Source organism: Symphodus melops (genome assembly GCF_947650265.1).
Source record: "Symphodus melops genome assembly, chromosome: 10".
Taxonomy (NCBI): domain Eukaryota; kingdom Metazoa; phylum Chordata; class Actinopteri; order Labriformes; family Labridae; genus Symphodus; species Symphodus melops.
In genome coordinates, this window is record NC_136700.1 from 4,187,599 (window position 1) to 4,214,639 (window position 27,041).

Below are 27,041 nucleotides of genomic sequence, written 5' to 3' on the forward strand. Positions count from 1 at the left end.
ACCTACACCACTAAAACACAGTCTCAGTACAACACACATGAAGGGAAGACATGAACCGTGTTTCCGGGAATATTTATTGCATTTCTGCTTTTGAAGAAAACATCATTAATCTGATCTTGCAGGATTCACTGCTTCATATATAGTGAAGGCAATCATTTGTTTTTACGTGGCCAGGCTTTCTTTCAAAACAGATAACAAGTCCTCATGTTGCCAATAAAGACAGAAAAAAAGAAGATACACACTAGGCATATATCCAAAATGATTACATAAAAATAAATAGCATTCTATTCATTTGGGTTAGGTTTAAGATATATTATGCATCCTTTAGCATTTTAGGATCAAAGAATTGCTCTATGTAACTTCATTATTCCATATCACGTAAATAGTTCAGGAAAGGGGAAGATCTTTTTTCTGTCATTTATCACTGTACATTTTATACAATAAACATGAATGAACACAAATGAAACACATACTTTAAGCATGAAGACAACATATTTTGGTTATTGCTTGTTACTGGGATATAGCACAGAGGAACTGGTAAAAATATTGTCTGCACACATTATGCTTCATGAACTTCTGCCAACACAGCATTAGCATAAATATAGCAAGGATTTTGTTTCTTGATGTTGTGTTGTTCTTTTCTCTTTATGAGGATGGTTTTACGTGTTTATAAAAAATCAGCTTCACGAACTGAAACAAAGATTTCTATTTCAACTTAATCAGGCATCACTGTTTTAAATTTCTTTCTATGGTAAAGTTGAAAATAGGTTTTAGAACAGACATAAGACAAGAGACTAATTACATGTGTATCCTAATGTTCAAGAGGACATAAGGAGTTACGTTGAAGTCACTTTTCTCTGAAGTATTTGAATTATTTTATCTCTTAATAACCTTGTATGCATCCCATAAATGATTGGGTTTAAGTTTGCCGGGACCACGTGAAATAAAATGTATGCAATCTTCCTTAAATCTGGGTGATCTGGGAAACGATGCAATATGATTGTTAAAAAGCCTGACCACAGCATGATCAGATAAAGAACCAAGTGGCTGGCACACGTTTGCAGCGCTTTGTTGTTCAACTCTTTGTTTTTCTTGATCCAGCAAATGAGAGCTATCCTGATGTAGGTGATAGCTATCCCTCCCAGTGAGCAGCTGAACAGCAGCACGGTGAAAAAGAGTCCATAGATGTTATTGATTGATACATCATCACAGGAAAGTTTGAACAGAGATGCATTGTCACAGTAAGCATTTTGAATAAGTGATCTACAGCGAGACAGCCTCACTGTGAGACCAATCAGAACAGAAACAAGCAGCAGAGAAACCCCCCATGCTGTTGCAGACAGCCCGATCACAGTTTTGGTGGTCATAATTGAGCTGTATCTTAAAGGGTGACATATTGCAACATATCTGTCTATGGCCATAACGACGAGGATCATATGTGAAGCAGATCCAAACGTGTGGCTGCAAAATGCCTGAAGTGCACACTGTTTGAATGTAACAAAGCGTTTTGTTGAAATGATGTGAGCCATCAGCTGAGGCAGCAGGACTGTGTTACCTATCAGATCATTGACAGACAGGTTACAGAAAAGTATATACATCGGCTGGTGCAAAGTCTTCTCAGTGATGATAAGCGTAAGGACTCCAATGTTAGAAAAAAGCAGCGTGAAGTAAACAACTATGAGCAAGAAAAAGACAGGATACGTGAACTCTGGCGATATGTCAAAGCCTTGGATCTCAAGGATTTCACCTAAAGCTGACATGTTGCTTTTCATTCTGTTTGATGATACGAAAACCTTAAAGAGATAACAAGATGAACACTTCACACAATACTTCTAGGATAAAAGCGTCAATGAATAAAAAGAATAAAGAAAATAAAAAATACTTGGGAGTCTAAAACCAAAACCTATTTATTCTTTCTCAGTCTCCTCATACACAAATACTGAAAATATAGGTGAGCTATCTTGTAAACCTAGAATTAGGCATTGAGATCCTTCATGTAGATTGAAGTGAGAACAATCTTAAACCACAATGATTCAGACTGTTATCATGTACATTCATACAATGAATGCTAAAATGAAAAGACACGTTCAGCTACAGCACATTCACAGTATTTCAACTCCCTCTCCAAAATCACCTGCTCACCTGTGGAGATAGACATCCCGACTCGACAGGTAGATCTTCATCTCTTTTATGTTCAGTGTGGAGAACATTTGACATTTGACCCCCCCCACCCACACACACACACACACACACACCGTTTTTTCCTAATGATAGAAATTAGTGAGATTAAATTATTTTGGGGTTTGAGAAAGGAGGAAATAGACTTCATGGTGTTCTTTAATTTCCAATGTTATGCCTCCATTGTTCAAATAAAAACATTTGATCACAAAAAAAGAAATTATTTAGATTAACTAAATTAAGTTGTTCAAGTAAATTAATGAAATTTGCAGACAATGCAGTTTTTAAGCATGTAGAACTTTTTTAAGCGTGTTTTTCAATGATGTACTCAATTTGTTATTCTCTTTTTTTTTTGTTTGTAGATGTTGCAATGCCCTGACATACACTGTGTGACTATAAAAATCTCTATTGCTGTATTTAAAATGCTAACCTTAAATAATAAATATCATTATTATTAAGTATTTAAAGTTTGCTCAGCTGCCTGCCTGTTTTTTGTATTGATTTAATTGTTTTTATGTTTAACTCTGTAAATCATTATTATTATCATTATTATTATTATTATTATTATTGTCGTCAGAGAGTGTTTGGCACTCTCTAAGGAGGTAGTGAAGGGTGAGTTGAAGTGTTGTCTGCCCTAGGTGGCAGCAAAACCTTGGAGACCTGGAGTTGGCCAAAAAAAATTGAACTGTGTCCCAACAACTTTAGGCACCAGGCGATTCTTTTATGACATGCAGAGGGTTTTTTTTCACTGAATTTTAATGGTCACTAGCTAATAACTGGACTTATTTGTAGAAGCAGTCACATGAAGTAGGTTTGCTTGGCTTGAAAAAAGAAAAAAAAACCCACCCAATTAACAATTAAACTAATAAAAAAAAGCCCCTGAAGTTTGGAGAGGGTCAAATCAATTATCAGATTGTCTAAAAGTCCATTGTGTCCAAATCTCCTGGGTGAGATGATTAGTTTTTCTGTTGTCCGAGTGTCCTAACAAATTGCTTGTGTATCCTTTGTGTATCCTTGATCCCAAAGGCCTGATGTGACCACTTTAGTGCTTAGTTTTAATTACAGTTTTTTTTCTTTTTTCAGGTTATACAAACCATATGAGAAAAAAGGCTGAACTGCTTAAACATAATATGTAATTCACTTATAATCGATCAAGCCGTTCGATAGGAGGCTTACAGCTGGATTGCTTTAAAGATAATACAGGTAATGGGTAAAAAAATAAATAAAAGACTAAGGAAACCAATGATTGAATGATAAGGTGTTGATGTTTTGTATCATCAGGAATATATTTATTCTATGAAAAACTTTCACATATAAAAAGTTAAAGAATGAAATGTTTACAAGTTGGCGCCTACACCTTCACATGTCACTTCCTCTCTGGGGTTTTATTAAACAAACAATCTCATTATGTAGCGAATGTCTGGGGATTAATTACAAAGTGAAACAGTTAATAACACAATGTTTACCCGTATCTCACAGGGCCTCATTAATGAAAGTGTTTTGACAAAGTAATGAGACTTCAAGCTGATGTAACTCTGACAGTTTGACGTCTATGTAGTTACATAATCGGCTTTGGATTAAACCAGAATTGGAAGGAATCACCTTTAATTGCTCTTTTGTATGTCAATTTATTCTTTTCAAAGTACAAAGAAACTCAAAAGGAAACTTCATATACCTATGTAATGTTTTTTTTATTACTCAAACCCGGCTGTAGGCATACTCAGGACAAAAGTGTGGCTCCTAAATCAGCCAAATATAATATTATTTGATGAATTAAAATTGAAGTCTCAGTCAAACATACTGTGGTTTAGGAAGGGTAAGGAGACTACAAAACTTTTAAAATATTAAAGGTTAAATCTCATGTATGTACTGAAACTTTATTTATTTATTTATTTTTTGTTTTTGTTATTTTTTAGGAAAAGTGAATGTTGATTAAAAGTCGAAAAATTGCTTTTATTAGCGTCTGTAAACACTGCCACATTTGTAACAGCACTCTTTATAATTAAAGATGAAACCTCGCCTCACCGTCTTTTTTACTTTGGTTGACAGATGTGTGTAAATGTTGTGTTAAATGTACAGAACTTACGTATTGAACCTTATATTGCAGCTTAAAACATTAGCATCTTCTTCATCTGAATGGAGTCCATATTTCTCTTTGAGGCCTCTTCTTTTTTTTAAGAGTCTCTTTAGCAGAAACAGTTCTGCAGCAACACAAACTGAGTCACCTTTTATTATTTCATTTTTTTTTTCACCACATATCATTAAAAATTGTCCAGCTCACTATATCACATCTTAAGCCGGTTTCTACGCCGTCGTCACTGATATGCATCATCCCATTTCAGCTTTTTAGTACATCTGGAATAAATGTAGCGACCATAATAAGTCCACTTTGAGTTATTCAAAACAACCAATAACTTCTGGTACTTCTGCATGCAATAAAGTTTTGGACAGAAAACAGTTTTGTCAGAGCTAAACATTTCCTGGGGAACCGTCTAACATTTAAAGTTTTTATTACAAGGAGGGCTCAGATCTTAATGCTAACAATTTATTCCTGAAATATTTAAATTTCATTGTCTGTTGATGCTCCCCGAAGCAAAAGGTGACGTAACCAACTATGGTTTCTGTTAATGGTGCCAATAAATAAAGCAGAGACGATTGACTTCTCTAACATTTCATCACGGCTTCTGTATCCATAACTTCTTGAGACACTGATTTCATCTCATTTAATGTATTATTGCACTGTTGTTGTTCTTATTTATTATTGTAAAGATGGTAAATGAATCTCTTGAATCTCTCTCATTTAGAGCTGAATTAACTCTGGATCCTTTCGTTATCCCACTTGGAGGGAGGTATCCTATATTTTTTTTTGGCATTGCAATTTATCTTTTTGCTGTTTTTTGCAACCTGACCTTGTTAACTCTGATCATTGTGAAGAGGAACCTTCACAAGCCCATGTATTTCATCCTGTTTAGTCTCCCCCTCAATGATCTGATAGGAATAACTGCAATGCTACCGAAGGTCCTGTCAGACATTGTAACTGAGACAAACAAGGTGTACTATCCTCTCTGTGTCTTACAGGCTTTTCTGCTGCACATGTACGGTGGAGGAATTCTGTTTATTCTTGCAGCCATGTCATTTGACCGTTATGCAGCCATCTGCATGCCGTTACGCTACAGCTCCATCATGACCCCCAGAGTTGTCGTCTGTATTATGTCTCTAGTTTGGGGTCTTGATTTTATCCTGATAGTTCTGTTGTTTTCTCTGCAGGCAAGACTTCCCAGGTGCAAATCTGTCATCATGAATGTATTCTGTGATAACCCCTCTTTGCTTAAGCTCACATGTGGAAATACAACCATCAATAACATCATAGGATTGTTTAACACAGCTGTCATGCAGGCTGTTAGTGTTTCTGTGCAGATGTTTTCCTACGTAAAGATTCTGATCACATGCGTGGTTTCACAGAGATCTGAAGCAAAGACCAAAGCTATTAACACGTGTGTGGCTCAGCTGGTCATAATCATCATATTTCAGATTGTGGCAACCTTTACTATTTTATCTCACAGGTTCAAAAATGTCTCAGCTGACCTGCAAAAGATAATGGGCATGTTGATATTTCTTGTACCTCCTCTTCTGAATCCACTTGTTTACGGGTTGTATACAAGAGAAATACGAAACACTTTGCTGGCTGTCTTAGAAAAGAGAAGAGTATCAGTATGAATTTTAAGAAAAGGGGGTTCGACTCAAGTCTTTTTTTAACTCTCCTTGCTGTAATCACAGTGTGCCATGCCAGGAGAACACCTGTTAGCAATATTGTTGAAAGAATAGTGATGAATAAGCAATTCATGAGCGTGTTTGAAATTCAGTTTTTAACAGCCTTTTAGGATCACTGACTGATATCTTTGTTGGGAGTAACAAGGCTCAAAACAAACCTCTAATAAAGAGGTATGAAAAACCTACAACCTATGATGATGATAAATACTGCAGACATTAAAGTGAGCTTAGTGTCTGAATATTATTTAGAACTTATAAAAATATATTGAAAATGTCACCTCTTGTTTTGTGTGCATTTTCGTGTGCAGAGTTCTTTGTAAAATTCATGTTGATTGATGCACATTTTACAAAGCCTCTGACTGAGCAGTAACAGGCTCAATTATTCGATTTTCATTGTGTCAACAGAGAAGTGAAGCCTGCAGTGATATTTTGTCTTCTCATTTGACTTTTAGCTCATCACTTGAGGTATTCCCATTTTTGCTTTACCCCCTGTGAGCGACGTTTACATTCATGAGTCACAGTGCATTAATTACAGCATCAAAATCGAGCTAAAATATTTATGTCTTGAAGCACCATTCACATTGTGTTTTGTAGCTGTTTTAATCAAATCGTTTTTTTAAATCATACATTACTGATGAACTGTGATTAAATACTTTTTAGTTACATCCTCGTGTCTGGTATGTTTTGTCTTGTCTAAAGTTTTGAAGCTGTAACTCAACATGTTCAGAAATAAGAATAAGCACAAATGTTAATTTGAGGTTTGGATAAAGACAATTGTGACAATATAGAAGCAATGCTGATGTTGGCATTGTGGTTTATAACTAAATATCAAAATCTTAATATCCAAGTACTTTTTTTTTTTTTTACAAGTGATTAAATAAAACATCTTCAAAGGTTAATAATCTTATTGTATCACATGTTGATCTCAGTCAAATGAATACTGTTGACATACTGTCGGGCAAAGTTAAAGAGAGGGAGAGAAAATAAAAAAGAAAGAAAGGGCTAAAGAAAATGTTACTTATATATATTTATTTTATTTATTTTAACTTTACTGTGTACTTTTTACTTACTCATCTCTTTTTCAAGAGCTCAAGGTACACAACAAGTCATCATATTATTGGATATAACTTGTTTGACTCATGTTGCTTTTAACATCCCTTCAACCAGCAGAGTTGTAGAGTTGATTAGATGTAATCGTAAGGAATATTTTCATTTTCTAACAACCAAACTGAATCAACAAAACAAGGAGTGTGTAAGGATTGGACAAGGTGATTGTGCCAAATAAATAAACTTATCAAAACAAATCAGGACCTAAAAATGGACCTACAAATCAAAACAAAAACTTAAAGTTATTTATCTAAAAACTTTTGAGAGATAAATACGGCACAAACCACACTTCCATGTCCATAACGTTTTTTTTTTTATGTTAGGATGTACTCTGAGGCACTGGAAGATAATTTGAACATCTGAATGGACCAAAGACTGTATATAGATGTGGACAATGCAACTCGACCTTCTAGTAAGATAAAGTTTATACCCCTGTGATGGGAACAAACACATTAAGAGATTTAAGTCAGAGTGGTGATTGGTTGAAAGAGACACAGTATTGCTGTCATGCTGTTTCCCCTCAGATCTTAGAAGTCCACAGCAGAACTCACTCTTGTGTCAGTATAAGATACGTACTTATGAAAGTTCTTTGGCTCCGGTATTAGTGTTTGTTAGATTTTCTAATGTAAGTCTGCACTGTGTGCTCTACATCATAATAAAACTCATAATTTGCTGTTTATGTTTAAAATCAGGTTAGAAGCATCATACCAATGCTACATGTAGCTTTCTTCATGGAAATGTGCTATATGGATGCTTGTGTGATGTTATTTATTGGTATTGTTTAATTGTGTTTAATGTATAATAAGCCTGTTGCAAAAGTGCACTTCTCTTTGGAAGCATAAGGGAAGGTGCCTTAAACTGTATATATGATGCTTAATGGCTGTATGGCTGATTATGAATGTCTGTTATTCTCAGGTCTCTGTTGGAAAAAAAAAATCTGATTATTTTTAATTAGATAAACTGTCTGAATATTGATGCTAATGTATGTTTGTTTGTGTATGTCTGATTGATAAAAGGGAAAGAAATAAGTTGAGGAGTAAATCAACTGACTCTCTTATTCGGTCAATTTAAACACTAAACTCAAAGCAGCTATTTAAAATAACCGTATTACATCATTCTTATTTTACATCTACTACGTACTGTCCTCCTGGGTTATATCACGTCTTACTCTCGTGCTTTAATGCTAATAAAAGGCAGAGTCTTCTTCATCACATCTTCTGACACGTTCCTCTTGAGTGGAGGTGAGAACAGGAAAGTGTCGCAGGTAAGAAACAGGCAGAGTTCATTTGTCCAGATCGTTTGTGATGAGGGGATGAATTATTTATGATGCTTCTTTTCTTTTCTTTTTTACAGGTGGAAATTGTTCCTTTATAAGTTGACAAAAGAATCTAGTGAAAAGGGTTGTACAATCATGTCCACGAATGCATCTTCAATAGTTTTGCTCACAGTGCAAACACTTGGTTTATCCAATGCATCAATTTACCCAGCTTTTTTGTTTGGTACTTTAACGTATCTGTGTATTATATTCTGTAACATGTTGGTATTAGTGACCATCATCTGGAGTAAAACGCTTAAAAAGCCCATGTATATCCTGCTCATGAACCTGCCCATCAGTGACATGGTGGGGGCCACAGCTTTTTTCCCTCACCTCATTTACAGCATTTTGACACAGAACAGACTGATTTCATACCCTGCATGTGTCGCTCAGACTTTTTTCATTCATGTTTATGGAACAGCAAACCTTTTGATCCTGAGTGCCATGGCGTATGACAGATATATTGCTATATGTTGTCCTTTGAGGTATAATTCCATCATGAGTACGCATACCTTGCTAAAACTGATTGTCTTAATTTGGTTCATAAATTTTTCTATGATGATCACTTTGGTGTTGTTGTTGGTACGTTTTAAAATATGTAGGACTCATATAATAGATCTGTATTGTAACAATCCATCTTTAATGAAACTGGTCTGTGAAGACACCAGCGTGAATAACTACTATGGATTAGCAGGTTTAGTGTTTCTCCAGGGCGGAACGCTATTAATCATATTGTTCACTTATGCACAGATTCTGCGTACATGTGTTATGAACAATCAGTCTGACGCCAGGAGAAAAGCCATTCAGACGTGTGGCTCACATTTGGTTGTTTTTTTTATCCTAGAAATCAATACTTTAGTCACACTCATGTCTCACCGCATAGAGGGCGTGCCGCCTGTTGTCAGAAGGGCCCTTGGCGTGTCTGTTTTAATTTTCCCACCTTTTTTGGACCCGATTATATATGGACTGAAAACCTCAGAACTCAAGCAGAGCATTAAACTGTTCCTAAAGAGAAAGAGAAACTCTTGAAGAGTTTCACATTTTTTGTGGGGAATGAAATGATCTATTTTGTTAAGTGAATGAAAATGTGATGTCTGACAAATCCAGTGTGATTTAATCACTGGAGGAGCACATGTTTGTCTGTAAAGACAATGAATACAGCATGTTGCACATTTCTTTTTCTCTTGAAAATATGTGTTGGGATTATTGCAAATCATCATGTTCACATTTAAGTTCACGCCATTGTTTCTAACCTTGTTAAAAAAAAATCATCCCATGAAACAGCTGAGGTTTCTTTCCTCAGCAGGTCTTTGATAAGTCATTTAAATAAATATTGAGCAAAATATCTGTTGGAATATCAAATGATGACTGAGAATAACTGTGAGTCCTTTTTGAGAATAAATTCGGTTGCACATATATAATCTGATGCAGTGAACGCTAAGATTTTGTTTTCTTTCTGCTCAATAAAAGTTTTAAAATGTAGTTTTATGTGATAAATGTTAATGATGAAAATAAGTTCTTTCATTTCAGCTGCAAATTTGGTCAATGTGATCTTAGATATGACTATTTGTGCAATTTAAAGAAAGTTTCTGAGAATGTTTATTTTTATTTTGGTTAATTAAGAATATTTTCTTATAAACACAATCATACACACTCAAACACAAATATAATAAGTATAACAAGTATGCTTACTATATTAAATGAAAAATACATGTATATATGAACATTCTGTGTGTGCATATGCACACAAGTATATTCAGATAAAAAAGCCCCCATCCCTTCCCTCCCAGCAATCCAATAAATCAGAAAAAAATGCATGCATTTAAAAACATATTCACCTTTTGTCCTTTTTACAACATTGACATTTATTTTTATTTTTTTGGAAGTCATCCACTATTTAGTTTGTGGCTTGCGACACCCCGGGGCTCCTGACCTCTACTTTGTGAACCACTGTCATAAAAAAATTTTCATTTAAAGGACATAATGGATTATTTTCAATCATAAGAAGGTTTTAAAAGTTTATTGTTGGTGTGAGAGTGTTTTTTTACCCCATCAAATGATGTTTCACTGACAATCCTAATGTAATAATAAAGAGCTGAAACATTTTGCTGCTACAAAATTAAATGATCTGCGTCTGATTTTTTTCAAATTAATTACAATTTTATTTTCTATATATTTTTATTTCTGGAAAATATTTACCATTACATATTTGTTCTCAAATTACAGCATTAAGTGAAACAGGTACAGCATATGATCCATCATAGCTCCTCCAAACAAGCTGGAGCTCCAGGCTAAACCATATCAGAATAATTTGCATTTAACCCAAATAAATTAATAGCTTTTCATCTATGAAAAAAAAATATTTTTATTGTATTTCTGTAAGAGTGTGGGTGTTTTACTACATTCATATTCTTTCAAACCTCACAGGCTCCAGAAGTCATTGTCAAAACAAACTCATGATCAACTTTGAAGTGAAGCAATTAATCTCCAAGGATTTGCTTCATGACGCTCTCTCGTATAAAGCTTCAGATTCTTCTGATCATCCTCCCAGTTAGTCATACAAAGTAATGCTGGGTTTTTTCTTAAACTAATGCTTATTGAGCTTGTTTGTGAATGCATTTTGTCTATTTTTCCTCAAAGTTCCTCAAAGTTTAGTCCTGGTGAAAAACTGTGAATTCAAAATACTATAATGTGATATTAATGTTTATATAGTCTGTAATATACAGCCTGCAAAATTTAACTGAAATATATGTGAACACAAAATGCAGAAGCTTTAATTTTCTTTCATCATGATATCGATCATAAGTTTTGTCTGAAGTAAGAATTTACTATTTAAATGTAGAAGTCTGATTAGATTGTGTTACTGTTTTTGTGTGTTATTGTTGTAATTTTTCCTTACAGGTCCTTCTTGAATTGATGTTGTACATGAGAAGTTGGACTATTTTATAAACGTATATTTCCTCTACATTTTTCTTGGAGGAAGGAGCAAACAAAATGAACAATCCTTACAACGCATCCTCTGTTTTGGTGCTACCTGGCTTTAATCTCTCCACCGAGGTCATCTTTCCTGCATTTCTTTTTGCGACTCTGAACTACATGATCATCTTTTTCTGTAACCTCATCCTGATCCTCACCATCATACTGAACAAATCTCTGCATCACCCTATGTATCTGATCCTGCTAAACCTTCCTCTCTATGACCTTATAGGGGCCTCAGCTTTCTTCCCACAGCTCATTAAGGAAATCCTGACAGACAGACGGATGATACAATACTCCACCTGTGTGGCCCAGGCATTTTTTATCCACATCTATGCAGGAGGGACAGTGTTCACTCTGACTGCAATGGCCTACGATCGATACATTGCCATATGCTGTCCTCTGAAATACAACACAGTAATGACTAATGCTCACGTTATGAGACTGATCACAGCTGTGTGGGTGAGTAGTATAGTCACTATCGGTTTGCTTTTCATTTTACTTTTGCGTTTACCGCGCTGTCGCTCTCAACTCACAAATTCCTACTGTGACAATCCCAGTCTGCTTTCTCTGGTCTGTGCTGACACTACCATCAACCACATCTATGGGCTGTTTTTAGTGGCTATCTCACAGGTGATAGCTATTGGGATGATTTTGTACACATATCTGCAAATTGTTGTTGCATGCTTCAGATCCAAAGGTAAAGACACAAAAACCAAAGCAATGCAGACTTGTGCAACACACCTGGCTGTGTTTCTCCTGCTGGAATGTCTGGGTCTTTTTACAATCATATCGTACAGAATAAAGACAATTTCACCTCAACTCAGGAAGTTTTTAGGGATGTCTACTCTAATTTTCCCACCAACATTGAATCCAATGATCTATGGACTGAGAACTCGTGAAATTAGAGAAAAAATCGTGCACTTCATGAAAAACAAAATCCTTCCATCACAAGCTCAAACCTAAATCTCTCTAAATGCATGTGAATCTCTTTACTTTGTCTTTGACTCTCACTTTCAAATTATGCAGTGTGAAACTACAGTGCAGTAGTATCCTCAAAGTAATAAGGCAAATTGTTGTAGAAGGACTTATTGAATATTTACTGTTACATCTTTAGCAAACAAGTTATTCTAACCTTCCTGTCCCTCCTTCCTGTTTGCCCGTTTTCCTCCCAGCAAAGCACAATCAAAGTGTTTTACAGCTACATGATTCAGAGTCCTAATAAAGAGCTCTGTTAATATCTAAACCTTCACAAACAAGATATTTATTTGTTCATTCACTACAAAATGGGGTCAAAAATAACTGAAATTTAAACTCAAAACCCACAACTTCCTTTGGCCACTGACATACTTTATGTTTTTGTTATAAAACATGCAAAATACTGACATGTCAATCCATTGTCTCATAGTTTGCAATCCTGTAAATATATATGTTGATATCTACATGTAAAGTTCATAATATACTGCACATAGAAATATATTTCAATAGTTTAAAGTGAGGTCTAGACCTGCCTGAATGAAAATGGTCCAGTGATGATCTCTGCGGTGATTTGGCACAATATGAATTAAACAGACTTGTCTTGATATCATGCTTTATAACTGTGTGTGTTTAAATGGGGAAAAAGTGTATTTATGACATAAGCAATGACAATACTTCCCAAAGCCAGAGTTTTACATGTTGCTCATCATTTGATGTGTGAAGGTCGAAACAGAAAAAAATTAAATCTTCTTTTAGGACTTATAAGTAACATTTAGTCCCTAGATGGTTTGATATGTTGTTGCAGAGACAAATATTCATTCTGTGTGTAGTCACAAATTTAGAACAGCAGAGGGTGCCATCAGAACAGCAACATGGAAAATAAAGTCTGCACTTTCACAGTGCATGAATCTTTGGCTTCTTGTAAGATATTATGCCCTAGTGTATTGTGAGGTTGTTTTAAGGGGATGTGGAAGGTAATTTATGATTACAAGGCGCTAGTTTCATTACCATCAGTCAAACTAAAGGGGGACCAGTATAAAAAAACAGCATAAAACACAATTTAATATGTTGACTTTAATATGATGATGTTAATATGTTGCTTCTATACATTTCTTGGCAGGCCAGAAACTGCCAGTTTATTATGAATCTTTTTAGATGTGGAAGATGGTCGATGTGTTTTTGTGTTGTGTAAAAATACTGTTTTCATTGAACCTCTACTTGTCCAAAACACACAGATTGAAAACGTTTCCTTCAATTAACCCTAAAGGTGCACAATGATACAGTGGCCTTGAAGGTCAAATATATTTCACTTGCTAAAATGATACGGAAAGAGAACTAAAATATTCGACGCAGTGAAGTTTGGACACTCAAGTGAGACGAAAGTGAGGGTCACTCATACACACATGTATACATACTCATACACTGTTTTTTCTCTCTCTCTCTCTCTCTCTCTCTCTCTCTCTCTCTCTCTCTCTCTCTCTCTCTCTCTCTCTCTCTCTCTCTCTCTCTCTCTGGTGGGGAGGTTTGGACAGTTCGCAAATCTAACTCAGTTAGAGGAGCTGCCCCCTTGTCTGAAAAAAGGGTTCTTTCAAATGTAACCCCCATAAATTTAGCCATCTGTCAAAATGTACCGTTTGTTACCTGTCCACTAGGTGTCACAAAACTCCTCTTCGAAAGGGAGAGTGAGCTATAATTAATGATTGATTGATTGATTGATTGATTGATTGATTGATTGATTGATTGATTTACTGTTGACTGTAGAGTTTTAGTTTTGGAAGACAGGATGCCTTAGAGTAGATTTTAAAAATAATTGGATACTTGTTGTGCAGCCAAAATTGTGTACACTGTAAGCAATTGCTGTTAATTTATGGCAAATGTTCAACACTAAAATACTGTTTTGATCTAAACAGTTAAGAACTGTAATTAGCAATGCACTGTGATGCTCACCTTGAGGCAAAGAGACAAAAGCCCTAAGCAGCATAATGATGTTTTAAATTACAGGTCACAACAGTATTTTTTTAAAAAGAGGGTGTTGCCTTGAGAACTTGGCCTTGTCACTTGTGTGGTATGTTAGGCTGTTTGTCTTTTTGTTTCTGAAAATATGCGACTGCTTATTTTTCTTATTTTCTGCTTATTTTTCTCAGTTAGCCATCAACTCCTGAATAGAGAATTATTGGAGGGTCATCTGTATTGTGTTGATGCTTTGGGATTATTGTTTAAGTAACATTCATACCATAAAAAGTACATTTTTTAATTTTTATTTTTTTTCTCCTCTTTCTTTCCATTCTTCCTTTTGCATGCGACCTTGCGTGAACCCGACTGCCTCCCACACTCATGCCGGAGAGCATGGTGGGGAGCGAGAGGAATCTCTGGGTCACCTTAGAGGTGTTGTTGTTGTTGTTTCAATGGTAGCAGCCTTCATGTTGACATTGCCCTTAGAAATAAAATGTACATGATGTCAACCCTTATAAGTTTGTATTGCTTATTTTGTGTTACAGTATTACTCATCTTAGGCAGTTGTTTGTAGTCCACAGAAAAATGCAGTTGTTTTCTTGGCTGCACTGATATTGTGAATAATCTTTAAAATACTAAATTGAGTTATAAAGTCATTTTACAGTATTCAAACTGTAAATTGATACTAAAGAGCTGGCATCTCTGCTGTTTACTGTGCATTGTTTTTCTACTTAGAGGATTGACTATTATCATTTTCCATTTTAAACCAACAAACGTGACATTTATGAATTTGTTTAAATGTCCTTGAATTGATGTTTCATGCAATAAGTACTTCAATCAAAACACTTTTTTATTTCAAGTTAAAAAAACACATGGGTCAATTCTCTTCTTAAAAAATGAACCAGCAGCTGATTAGTTTCTGGTGAGCATGTTGTCACCCATCATAAGATCTCCCCTCCCTCTGAACTTTGTTATTGAGTGAGGCACAACAATCCCTGTGTCGTGGTTACCTCCACCTGGTTACTGTTTCTCTCTTTAACATTTGCTCATTAGATTAATGACTCCTATGTTTATGCAGTGTTGACAGGAAAGATGTTCTCATAATGAACCTCAGAGGGTTTGGTGACACAAGGTGGTAAACAGCCACTGTTTTGTTTTTGCAACATTTCAAACTGTGACAGACAGGAGAGTGAGACAAACACAATCGATCAATTCACTTACATTTTAGGAAGGCTAAACAGTGATCTTTTATTTTTAAAAAGAGTCTTGAGAAGTTTTACATAAAAACAAAGTTGTGAACTTTACAATATTAAATGGGCCAAATTAAAGCACAAGAAGGTTGTTTGATCAAATTTGGCAAAGCGATGGACTTGCACAGGAATGATAAATATAACATGACAGCTGAAAAGACAAAAGATGACGACAAGCAAAAACAAAGAAGCAAATGAAAAACAACCACACAAATAAAAAAACAATGAACTTCATAATCACAATCAGAATTTTAATGTCAAGTACATTTACATGTACAAGGAATTTGTCTTGGTGTCAAAAAGAAAAAATAGGCCTAAAAGAAATGACAGTTGTTAGAGTTGCATATTATATTCACTTTGAAGTATTTTTGGACCTAATTAATCAGAACCTGATCTTTCTTTATTCATTAGGTTCTGATCCAACATTCACAACAAGGCCCAAAGTGTCTAAACTCAACTCTTCTCCTCTGTCACCTCCAGGGTGCAATGAACTACCAAACTCAATTGGATCTGCAGAATCCATCTGCATCTTTAAGAAAAAGCTCAAAACCCAGCTCTAAATTAACACCTAACTTATTTATACTATGATGATTGTAACGATGACGGCTTTGTTGATAAAGACGATAGCGATACTTAGGATGGTTTTGATGCTGATTAAAACTCTAAAGAACAGCTGTCTCTGTGCACTGCCTGTCAGCACCTGTGTCAGATGGGACTTAACGCTGTTTGTGTGCACTTACTAATGTTCCGTCCACTCTAGATCCTTGCTTGTATTGATTACTCTGATGTACATCGCTTTAGATAAACTTGCTAAATCACTTGTGGAATTGAAGAAGACAATTGACTTGACTTGACATATGACCATATTTTTCTCTAGCACTTGGTTTATATTTGTAGGTTTCAGTGAAAGGTCTTAACAACACATTTGAAACAGTTTACATTCTCTTAAAGGATGACTTGTGATCCACAGATTCTGCCTTCAGTGCTGACAATATTAATGGAAATTACATTCCCTGTCTTGCCCTTCAATATTTAAACTTGAATCCTCAGCACACATGCAGTTAAATGGTTTAAGAATGATCACATAAACCCTGACAACAAATCATATTAACTCTTTCTGCACATCTGTGAAGAGTTTACCATCATAAAGTTTGTTCTTGGTGACGTGTTTGTTTGAAGACCATGACATTTAGAAGCATAAACACAAATTAGATACAAGAGGAAGCTCATTACTGTCACATGTCTGTAACTGTCTCTAGTGTGTGATTAAAGTGTTTACGTATGGAGACCTCTCTGTGTGTCGATGTTCCTTAGCGAATTCTCATTTCAAAACAGCCTTGTGTTGTTTCCTAAGTATGACATTCTTTTCTGGGCAAAAAGTTTCTTCTTACTCTTTATGATAACATCATCTCCCTTATATGATATTTGCAAACAGTGAAGTTCAATACCTTTGAGATCTTGATACAACTTTTTGAAGGACTGGACATTTATTAGCAGAAGTACACTTTTGTTAAAACGCGACAAAAAACACAATTACTTAAAAGACTGTTGTTTAGCTGTGATGTTTCAATAAATGAAAAGGAATGGGCCACAAAGCGTCACTGGACCATGGTTCATGTTTAATCCTTGGGAAAAGATAACAAGAAGGCTGGTCAAAGAAAAAGTACTGTAGTTAATCATTCAGGCCAAAAGCCTCATAACACTGCCTAGGAGTAATCTTCGTTACAAATAAAACAGGCCTAGATTTAATACTCTTATCATCAAATATATTACAAATATGTAACAGAAATGAATATGTCCCACCACACAAAAAAGATAAAGCGTGTCGTGGCCGATCTGACTGGCAGATGAGTGCGTTGTAACTGCTTGTCAGGAGGCTTAAGGCCCACCTCAGCTCCAGCTCTTTACCTGTAACTGGGTTGACTGGAAATAAAGTTGAGACAGAATTTCTAATATGGTGACTGCCGCCATCTGAGAAGACCGGCGGTGTGAGAAGCCCACCCATGGGTGATGTTTTATACAGCCTAAAATGTATGTAAGGCTCCGAAACTATTCTCTAAGCTAAATGTGCGCTGAGAGACCTCCATTAAACACTGGGGATGTTGACACTCCTTCCCCAGTTTTAATTTAGACACACACTGAGGTGTTGTGTGAGTGCAGTTAACTCCTCTGGGATTTACTATTAGTGTTATTAAATTAATGGCTCTTTTAATTAGGCATCATGAGGTGAGAGTTATGTGCAATGGGATAGCCACCACAACCTCAATGACTAATAAACAATTACTCAATTCTTGTTCAAAAAAGGCTATAAACGCCTACTTACAAAAAAAACATCAATTAAAAGTACCTTTATAAACCAAACTTAAAATGTGTAATCCAGAAATGTGTTTCAAAGTTAACTAAACAAATGGTAAATGTTAAATACTTGTGAAATGGTTTAGCTTTTTAGAAGAAAAATTCTCTCATTAGTAACGCAATTTCCTTAAAACTTAAATAACACCAGGAAGTGAGAACAAAGAAGTGTGCTTGGGTGTGTGTGTGTGTGTGTGTGTGTGTGTGTGTGTGTGTGTGTGTGTGTGTGCATCCAGAGCACTTAGGGGTTCAGTGCCTTGCTCAAGGGCACCCTGGCAGTACTTGGGAAGTGCCCTGGCACCTCCCCAACTACCAGAACAACTTCCATATTATGGTCCGCATCTGACTTGAACCGACGACCATCCTTTTGCCCAAGATCAAATTGTCATTGTTGTGGATTGGAGAGATTAAGTGAGTGACAATAAATAAATTACCGAATGAAAAAAAAGCTCTTTCCATAACAAGCACAGGGCAGGCTGTAGAAGTGTTTTTAAAAGGGGAGTCAGAAGATGAGCTGCCATACTGCTTAAGGACTGTCAGTGTAAACCTCCTAGACTCCTAGGCATTCATCTGGTCAGAAACTTATAAGGAGATAACTATATTTTTTTCTGTATAGTGCTATAAGAAACAGAGACAAAAAATGACACGTGAAACATGTTGCGTTGTAAGTATCACCATTGTTTGAAAATTTAAGATGTTGTCAAAGTGATTTCTCTGCTGTGTTGTTTCGATAGTTTCTACTCCATCATGTCAGAGGGAAATCTGAGCTTTGTGACCGAGTTCATCCTCACTGGATTCCCCGGACTTCTTCCAGAGTATGAAGGCATTGTCTCAGCTGCACTGTTCTTTGTTTATTTCTTAACTTTGACAGGCAATGCTACAATTATTTGTTTATTTGCAACAGATCGCAGCCTTCATAAGCCAGTGTATTACATCATTCTTAATCTGACTGTGAGTGATATTCTCTTGAGCACTACCGTTTTACCTAAGATTATAAGTAAATACTGGTTTCATTCAGGGTCTATCTCCTTCAATGCTTGCTTTGTTCAAATGTACTTTGTACACTATCTTGGCACAGTGAATTCATGTATTTTTTTCCTGATGGCCTTTGATAGATACTTGGCTATCTGTCATCCTCTCAGATATCCATCTCTTCTTAAACCCTCCACCGTCCACATTCTCAGTATTAGTGCTTGGGTTATTGCCAAGGCAGGCCCTTTAATGTTAGTGATTCGTGCTTACCCTCTGCCTTACTGTGCCTCAAACATAATCAATCACTGCTTGTGTGATCACATCGGAATAACAATACTTGCATGCACTGACAGAGGCCCCTATGGTCTTCCTGCTTTTGGGCTCGCGATGGTTGCACTTCTAGGACCTCTGGCGTTTATTATTTTCTCATATTGCTGTATAATTACAACAGTTCTGAAGATAGCTGACGCACAAGGCCGTCTAAAATCCATGTACACTTGTAGCACTCAACTGATTGTAATATCACTCTATTACCTACCCAGATGTTTTGTATATTTAGCCAGCAATGTCGGAATTAAATTTAGTGCTGATGTGCGAATAGTTATTATTATGGTGTATAGCCTTTGCCCTCCCATGATTAATCCACTAATATACTGCCTAAGGGCTAAAGACATGAGAGAAAGCTTGTGGAAGCGACTCCACAAAAACACTGTTACACAGAAATCTTAGATCTCAGCAGTAAGTCACTCATAAATCAAGAGTTCAATGTTTTTATGGACGAGCTGGTTTCATAAAAAAGTATTGATGATGTAAAGGTTAAAGACTTTAAACTGTTAAACATGTCATTATAAAATATGTATATTTCAAGAGGGAGGCTAACTTCTTGTTTATCTGATATATAGAAATATATTGAGGTACATTTTGTAAAATCGCAAGATGCCCAGTATGATCATTGAAGGGAACAAAAGAAAACTATTTGAACGTGTCTGCAAACCAGCCTGTGACCTGAATGTCAACACACTGAGACCTAAGCAGTTACTGTGCAAGTTGTCTTAAACTGTCTTTGTCTGAAAAATGTAAGTCATATTTTATGACTAAATTAATTCAATAAAAGATGTGTTGTCATTGATTTGTGTCATTCTTTTGTATCAGCTCAGACCAAAACTGTTTATGAATAATCTAATCTGTATAGAGTTGTTGCCAGGAAGAGGTGAGATGTGTGGAAGTCTGAGCAGACAATTAGTTATGCAATGCTGAATGCCCACTGATCCCTGTCTGTTCATTCTTTATGGCTTATACAGAAATGTGTCGTTTGCAAGAAAAGCCAAAGTTGCAAAACTGTCTCAATAGACTAAGACATAGTAATTATATATTGTTTAGTATAATAATCCCTATTTCTTAATCAATTCAGGATATTCTCAAACCTTGTCAGTAGTCCATGGTAGAGGTTCCCAACTTTTTACTCCTTGGAGTCTGTCAATGAATAGGTTAATCCCCTCCAATAAAAAATAAGTGATACATTGCTGCCAACAATTAAAATGATGTTTTATCGTTTTAATTAATAAAAGCCAATCAGCAATTTCATTTTACATTTTTCTACTGGAAGAGCAATATACAGTGTTGCCTCTGTTACTCACATTTAATGGGCTATATCGGAAAACTCACAGCGCGATACAAACCCACTGAAGCAATGAAAAAGAAAAGTCAGCTTCTCAGTGACATTCTTTGAGCTTGAAACCTGTGTGACACAGGACTTCAGTCCGTGTGAATTTAAACCCAACATTATGCCCCTAACCTGCTGTCCAAAGACAAACTCTTCTCAAATTATTCACCTTGATGGGTTGGCTTCTATGCTATACTTAATATTTTGTAAAACTCCTTTATATTTTAGTTATATTCTATTATATTATTGTGAAACTGTGTGTTTATTGTTATTATTGTTATTGCATGGCCTGCGGAAAAGTCCTTACATTTCACTGCACATCTGTATGAGCACGTGACAAATAACATCTTGAATGGTTAGTCTGCCGAAAACTTCAATTCTTCTTTTTCTGCCACCTCTGAAAAGTCTGCACTTACACATTTATTGGTATCAGGTCACTTCCCTAGCCCTGCCCAGGCACCCTTAAGCAAGACATCGGACCTCCAACAGCTTTGTAGCACTCCCTCTAAAGCAGCCTGATTCTGATATCTCTCCAATAATGCATGTTCATAGTCCTGTTTGAAAAGGTATGTTTTTCATGCCTATTTCTATGAGAAGCAGGTCAAGTCTCGTTCTCTATATTATCATTCATATAAAGTACACAATAAGATGAAATGTTGTCCCTCTATAGGATTTGATGCTACAATATATCTCTAAATAACAGAGTGTAAAAGCAGAATTTCCCCTCAAGGATTAATAAAGTATATAAACAAAACGTTCAAAAAATAGATTCGAAGTCCCGGGAGATCTCTATTACACTGAGGAGACATTAAAGCATGCTCCTTGGGGTTTAATTGTTTCATTTGTTTAGTTGTTTACTCTTGTGGGATTTACAACACTTTAGCGTTATTAATTAAATGATCTTTCAATACCCAAATAAACAAGTGGACTGTGCAAGTTTGGTGATTTTTTGGCCTTAAAAGTCTAAAAAAAAAGGCTATTTTGATGATATCATGCATGACATCCATAAACCCTGATCAGATTTCTTCATAGTTCATCACTCCTCATACAACATCCTCTGAATTACTTTCTGACTTTCATGTTTAAAGTGAGAAACGTTTTCATAGGATACATTTTAAAGACAGCGTCTGGGAACATGCATGTTCTGTAACTCAAATGCTCAACGCTACTGTGTGGATAGTTTCTATAACAAGTCAGGCCTACGGTGACCTTGTTGAAATTGTCGCAGTAACATCTTTGTGTGTGTCAACGTTTTGTCTTCTGCTTGCGTTTGAACTAAATGTTTCTGTCAAGGTTGCATTTTCTAAGGGGTTTAGATGTGCAAAAGTAAAAAGGTGCACAGTTATTTTGAGACTACAGTGACAGCCTTTTTGTCAGAAATACCTGATTTATTTATAGTTATAAGGATAAAAGGGCTCTCTTGGTTTTCGTTCACCTTCAAATCAGCCTTTACACTCTGTTTGTTTTTGTCTATCGTAGTGTTCAAGTAAACCACTGATATATTTGGAGTTATGTCAGCAAGGGGTCAATCTGAAGGTAAAAATAACAATCCTATTTGTTATGGTGTTTTAGGGATTGTGTTTGGAAAACTCAGTAACTAGACTGAAAATATAGCTTAAGAGTGCCTTTAACAAAATCTGAGTAATTCATTCTGATGTTGATGTTTGAAGTAACAGATTCATTTGAGAATAAGACCCTATGAGAATAAGCATGACCAGGCATCACATGAAGCAAATAATAACCCCCGCCACAGCACCCAGCTTTCAGTTGTTGGCCTGCATCTGAGAGGTAATAATGTTGTCTTGATTCTGGATGGTAAATACAACAACTAAAATGATATAGCTGCCTTTGGCACTGCTTTATATTAAGTGTTTGATGGATAGCTGTTTTGAAATAGCAAATTTTATTCATTTCAATATTTCAAATATTAACATTGGGGAACTTTCATACATGTTTTAAAGTGTTTGTCAAGACTTAAAAGTAAAGGTCTTATAAGTTCACTTTTTTCATTATTAGGAGATTTCAAATATATGCATTTTTATCATTGTTTTTTTTTTTACGGCATACTGGTATATGATGTGATTTGTGATGTTCATGAATTTTTTTTGTCTTGTTGTTGATTGAAAAGGTGATGATGACCTACTCTAATGTCACAAGAATGAGAAGCTTCTTAATCCTTGGATTCCCTGGACTGTCACCACGGTATTATGGTCCTGTGTCAGTGCTCTTTTTTTTCATCTACCTTGTTATTGCACTGGGAAACATGTTCATTTTAGTCTTTGTTGTTTATGAGAAAACCCTGCAAAAACCGACATACCTGGTCTTTTGTCACCTGGCACTGATTGACTTAACATTTGGCACTGTGACTCTCCCTAAGATCATATCTAAATATTGGTTTGGTGACAGCGTTATTTCATTTCATGGATGCTTTCTTCAGATGTTCTTTCTTCATTATTTGGGATCAGTGACCTCTTTCATGTTGTTAGTGATGGCTCTTGATCGATTTGTTGCTATCTGTATTCCTCTGCGTTATCCCAACCTGATCACAAACAACATCATATCAGTGCTTTGTGGGTTTGCTTGGTTCATACCTGTGTCTTTGATGGTGACCACTGTTTACCAGGCCCTTTCTTTACATTACTGTAAATCAAATGTCATTGCTCAGTGCTTTTGTGACCACATTTCTATCACAAGTCAGGCATGTGGTGATGATGTGAAAACTGTTCAGGTCACTACTCTCTGTATGGCCATGTTTTGTCTTTTGCTTCCTCTGGCTTTCATCGTGTTTTCTTATGTTTCAATAATTGTGGTTATTATGAAAATGTCTAACGTTGCAGGGCGCAAAAAAACCTTATCAACATGTACCCCCCAAATATTCCTGACATGTCTCTTTTATCTTCCAAGGTGTTTTGTTTATGTAGCGAATACTGTTGGCTTTACTTTCAGTTTGGATCTTCGTATTTTACTGATATTGTTTTACAGTCTGCTTCCTCCTGCTGTGAATCCAATTATATATTGTTTCAAGACTCAAGACATTAAGCAGACTTTGATGAGGAAGCTTAAAACAGTGAGGATCGGAGTAGAGATAAAGCTTTCAGTCTAACAATGAGCTGAAGATAAATTCAATCTGCTAAAGAAAAAGTTTATGTTCATGTTTGTTTTGCAAAAAGTTGTTAATTGTTCATGTGTTTCAGTACTGAGAAGCACACATTCAACATAAGTTTATGAACATGAGTATTTTCAGTGGCAATATCAAGTGTCATTTCTTCAGTAATAAAATGAAAAAAGAGAAGAATGATGATGTAAGGCAATAGCTGTATTGTGAAAAAAGTAAATAAATAAACTACTACTGTAAAGCTAAGTTGTTGTTTTTCTCCACACAAACAGGGTTGTCATTCATTCCTTATCAGGGGACTAAATATAAAGGGAAATACACAAATCACTATAGTTATATTCTTTACCAACAACAGCACCATATTTGTATAGAAGCATTAATGGGCCTAACACTCATTTCAGTTTGATGTGTCAAATAGAGAAAATAAACTCATTTTAAGAATGCCTTAATGTCTTACAGGGAAGCTATAACTTTACAAAATCTATTTGAGTGTTTTTACAAGACAAAAATACTGTTCATGTGCTGTTCCCCTGAAAACTATATCAACAAACAAAGTTTGTGTCTTACGGTTTAGACAAAATTAAAGAGTTCTTGATGTAGATTTAAAAATTCAACACAGAAACTCATATTTCACATTACTTATTTGTAAGACTTGGTTCACTTAACCTTCAACCTAATCCTAGTCCCTTGGCAGGTTACATTTTATATGAGCATGAAAACAAAAGCCATGTAGTCAATGTAACCAGCGGCATGGGTTACAAAGACTTTGATGTGGCCAGAGAGAAAAGGGTTCACGTTCTGGTAATGTGTATTCACTTTCTACCTGGGACCCTGAGATTACACCGTTAGATTGTCATTATATACAAGCGTTAAAAAAAAATGAAGGCAATGTGGAAGTGCAAAAAACTGAAATCCTCAAGTGTCCACTAGAGGGTGGCTCCAAAAGCCAAGGAATCCCAGGTAACACCAATGTTCAATGCATTGTTTCTTATTTTGATAGCTCACAAACACTGAAAATATTTTGATACAATCTGTGTCTCAGTATACTGTAGCTATAGTGATCATGGCTGTATGCCTCTGATTTTAAGCACATATTATTTGACTACACATTTCATGTGGCCACTTACACTGATCCGAGAGCTCGTTACACTCAATTGGAAATGTGTACCTTTGAGATTTAGCTATTGGCACATTGAGATGCTTAAATGGTGGCTCTAATGAGAGATGTTGCAGTGAGTTCATGAAAGCAGAGCTACTGTAAGTGTAACATGCTCGTATTTTATCTTGACATTGTCAAAAAAAAAAGCCTTTAACTAAAATACTGTTTGTTTGTTGACTTGTAAAACTTAAATTAGTTTGGTCTTTATACATTTTTATGTATTTTTATTCTAACTTGTTCCATCTGATAATTGCTGGAATAGGCTGTTATTGTGACTTTAAAGGATTATGTTGTATACTAATGTCACTAGCATAACTCATTTCTTCATTATTGGATTTCCTGGACTTTCACTGGAGCACTTTGGACTTGTTTCGTTCCTGCTTTTTGTAATCTTCTTGGCAATAGCGGTTGGAAATGTGTTTCTTTTAATATATGTTAAATATGACAGGTCTCTTCACAAACCAACATATCTAATCTTTTGCCACTTGGCGTTAACCGACTTAGCATTTGGAACTGTTGTTTTGCCAAAAATTATCTCTAAATACTGGTTTGATGACAGCATTATTTCATTTTATGGCTGCTTTGCACAGATGTATTTTGTTCATTTTTTAGGTGCAGCTCATTCTTTTATTCTGATGGTGATGGCTCTTGATCGCTCTATCGCAATCTGTGCTCCTCTGCGTTACACTGTTCTTTTCACAAACAACACTGTGTCTGTGCTTTGTGTTATATCCTGGTTACTGCCAATATCATGGATGGTGGGAGTTGTGCTAGATGCTCTTTCACTACCTTTCTGTAACTCAAACATCATTGTACAGTGCTATTGCGATCATATCGCAATAACAGCATTGGGATGTGAGAACGTACGAGAGGTTCAGATAGTTGCATTCGGTCTTGCTATGTTCAGTCTGTTGGTGCCTCTTGGTTTTATCATTTTCTCATATTTTGTCATCATTGTGGCTGTGATGAGAATCTCAAGTGCTGATGGCCGCATCAAGACTCTGTCGACCTGCACGCCGCAGCTTCTCATCACATTCTTGTATTATATGCCCAGGTGCTTTGTGTACCTTGCTAATAATGTGGGATTCACTTTCAGTGTTCCTGTTCGCATTGTTGTTGTGATGCTTTACAGTGTGTTACCTGCTGCCATCAACCCCATTATATACTGTTTCAAAACAAAGGATATCAAAGAGAGCTTGAGAAGGACATTTTTAGTGAGGAAGGTTAACATCAGCAAAAAAACATGATGAGCTCAAAGTTTGAAAGAGCAGCGATTAAGTAAAAATACAGTGTAGCAACGTGCAACCAAGCCAAGTAATATACAGAATGCTTTGTTTGCTGTTTCGAAGGTTTCACAGTCCACGGATTTTAGAGTCAGTCTTGTTTTTACCTAAGTAAAATAAATCAAACCCTCTATTACCACACAACAGAAAACCCCACAAGCAGCCTCTCCTGATTGGCATCGCTTTTTGATTCTAGTTGTTCAGCTCTGCATGCCCAATCCCTCATACTGGAAGGTCTCCCTTTCACCAGCCTCTTTTTTGTCCGACCAATTAGTTTCTTTTTAAGTCTTTGTTTTTAATATGTATAACTGAACCTTGAAGCTTTGTTTTAAAACTGTATAAATAAAATTATGTTTCTGATTATAGTTAATTTCTTCATTTCACATTATTACATAAATTCAACACAAACACTGACTGTTGCTTATGGAGTGGCATTATTACACTGGCATGGTTCCACTCTGTGGGGTTTTGATTAGTGGGACTTTATGCTTGCTGAATCCAAGTTGTTCAACAAAGGTATGATAGTAGAGTGTCAAGGACTTAAGTGCATGAGTATTGAGGAAAGGAATGATACATTTCATTAGCTTTAGACAAATGAAAACTGCTGCATCCCATCCTGCTTGGCACTGAAACATAGGAGCACTTCTGAGCCCATGTTCCATGTGCCTTGTTTGTCAGCTCTGATGTTTACTACAAGCTCAAAAACCCCAGAAGACACAGTCTCCCACAGCAGGTAGCTTGTAAAGTTATACACATAATTAAATGTTCAATGACAAAAAGTTGCCTTTTCTTATGAGGATTCAAAGCTTAAGGTCTGTAGATTTATCAGCCTAACAAATGAACTTGTTGTTTCGATAAAGTTTGCAGTTTATAATCAAGTCATGCATGGATTTAATTTTTTTCTACATAGCAACAGAAATCGATGGAACAAATGTTGTGACAGAAAACAAGTAGAGCAAAAAGCTAAAT

The 27,041-nt window shown here is 35.8% G+C and overlaps 6 protein-coding genes across 6 annotated transcripts; 5 read left to right on the plus strand and 1 right to left on the minus strand.

Annotated features, from left to right (window-relative positions):
• Positions 1-836: 836 nt before the first annotated feature.
• LOC306829945 (olfactory receptor 52N4-like) lies at positions 837-1,760 on the minus strand (the record flags this gene model as incomplete). Its single annotated transcript, XM_079353164.1, has 1 exon — positions 837-1,760. One exon carries the CDS (start codon positions 1,758-1,760, stop codon positions 837-839), a length of 924 nt encoding a protein of 307 aa, XP_079209290.1.
• A 3,187-nt stretch (positions 1,761-4,947) lies between these two features.
• Positions 4,948-5,895, plus strand: LOC306829946 (olfactory receptor 52J3-like; the record flags this gene model as incomplete). The annotated part of the gene is made up of 1 exon (XM_079353165.1): positions 4,948-5,895. The coding sequence occupies one exon, from the start codon at positions 4,948-4,950 to the stop codon at positions 5,893-5,895; it is 948 nt and encodes a 315-aa protein (XP_079209291.1).
• A 2,572-nt stretch (positions 5,896-8,467) lies between these two features.
• On the plus strand, positions 8,468-9,400 carry LOC306829947 (olfactory receptor 51I1-like; the record flags this gene model as incomplete). The annotated part of the gene is made up of 1 exon (XM_079353166.1): positions 8,468-9,400. One exon carries the CDS (start codon positions 8,468-8,470, stop codon positions 9,398-9,400), a length of 933 nt encoding a protein of 310 aa, XP_079209292.1.
• Positions 9,401-11,365: 1,965 nt separating this feature from the next.
• LOC306829948 (olfactory receptor 4E2-like) lies at positions 11,366-12,313 on the plus strand (the record flags this gene model as incomplete). Its single annotated transcript, XM_079353167.1, has 1 exon — positions 11,366-12,313. The coding sequence occupies one exon, from the start codon at positions 11,366-11,368 to the stop codon at positions 12,311-12,313; it is 948 nt and encodes a 315-aa protein (XP_079209293.1).
• Positions 12,314-18,627: 6,314 nt separating this feature from the next.
• Positions 18,628-19,581, plus strand: LOC306829949 (olfactory receptor 2AT4-like; the record flags this gene model as incomplete). The annotated part of the gene is made up of 1 exon (XM_079353168.1): positions 18,628-19,581. One exon carries the CDS (start codon positions 18,628-18,630, stop codon positions 19,579-19,581), a length of 954 nt encoding a protein of 317 aa, XP_079209294.1.
• A 3,092-nt stretch (positions 19,582-22,673) lies between these two features.
• LOC306829950 (olfactory receptor 52E8-like) lies at positions 22,674-26,809 on the plus strand (the record flags this gene model as incomplete). Its single annotated transcript, XM_079353169.1, has 3 exons — positions 22,674-23,208; positions 25,636-25,920; positions 26,751-26,809. The coding sequence occupies 3 exons, from the start codon at positions 22,674-22,676 to the stop codon at positions 26,807-26,809; spliced, it is 879 nt and encodes a 292-aa protein (XP_079209295.1).
• Positions 26,810-27,041: the final 232 nt, after the last annotated feature.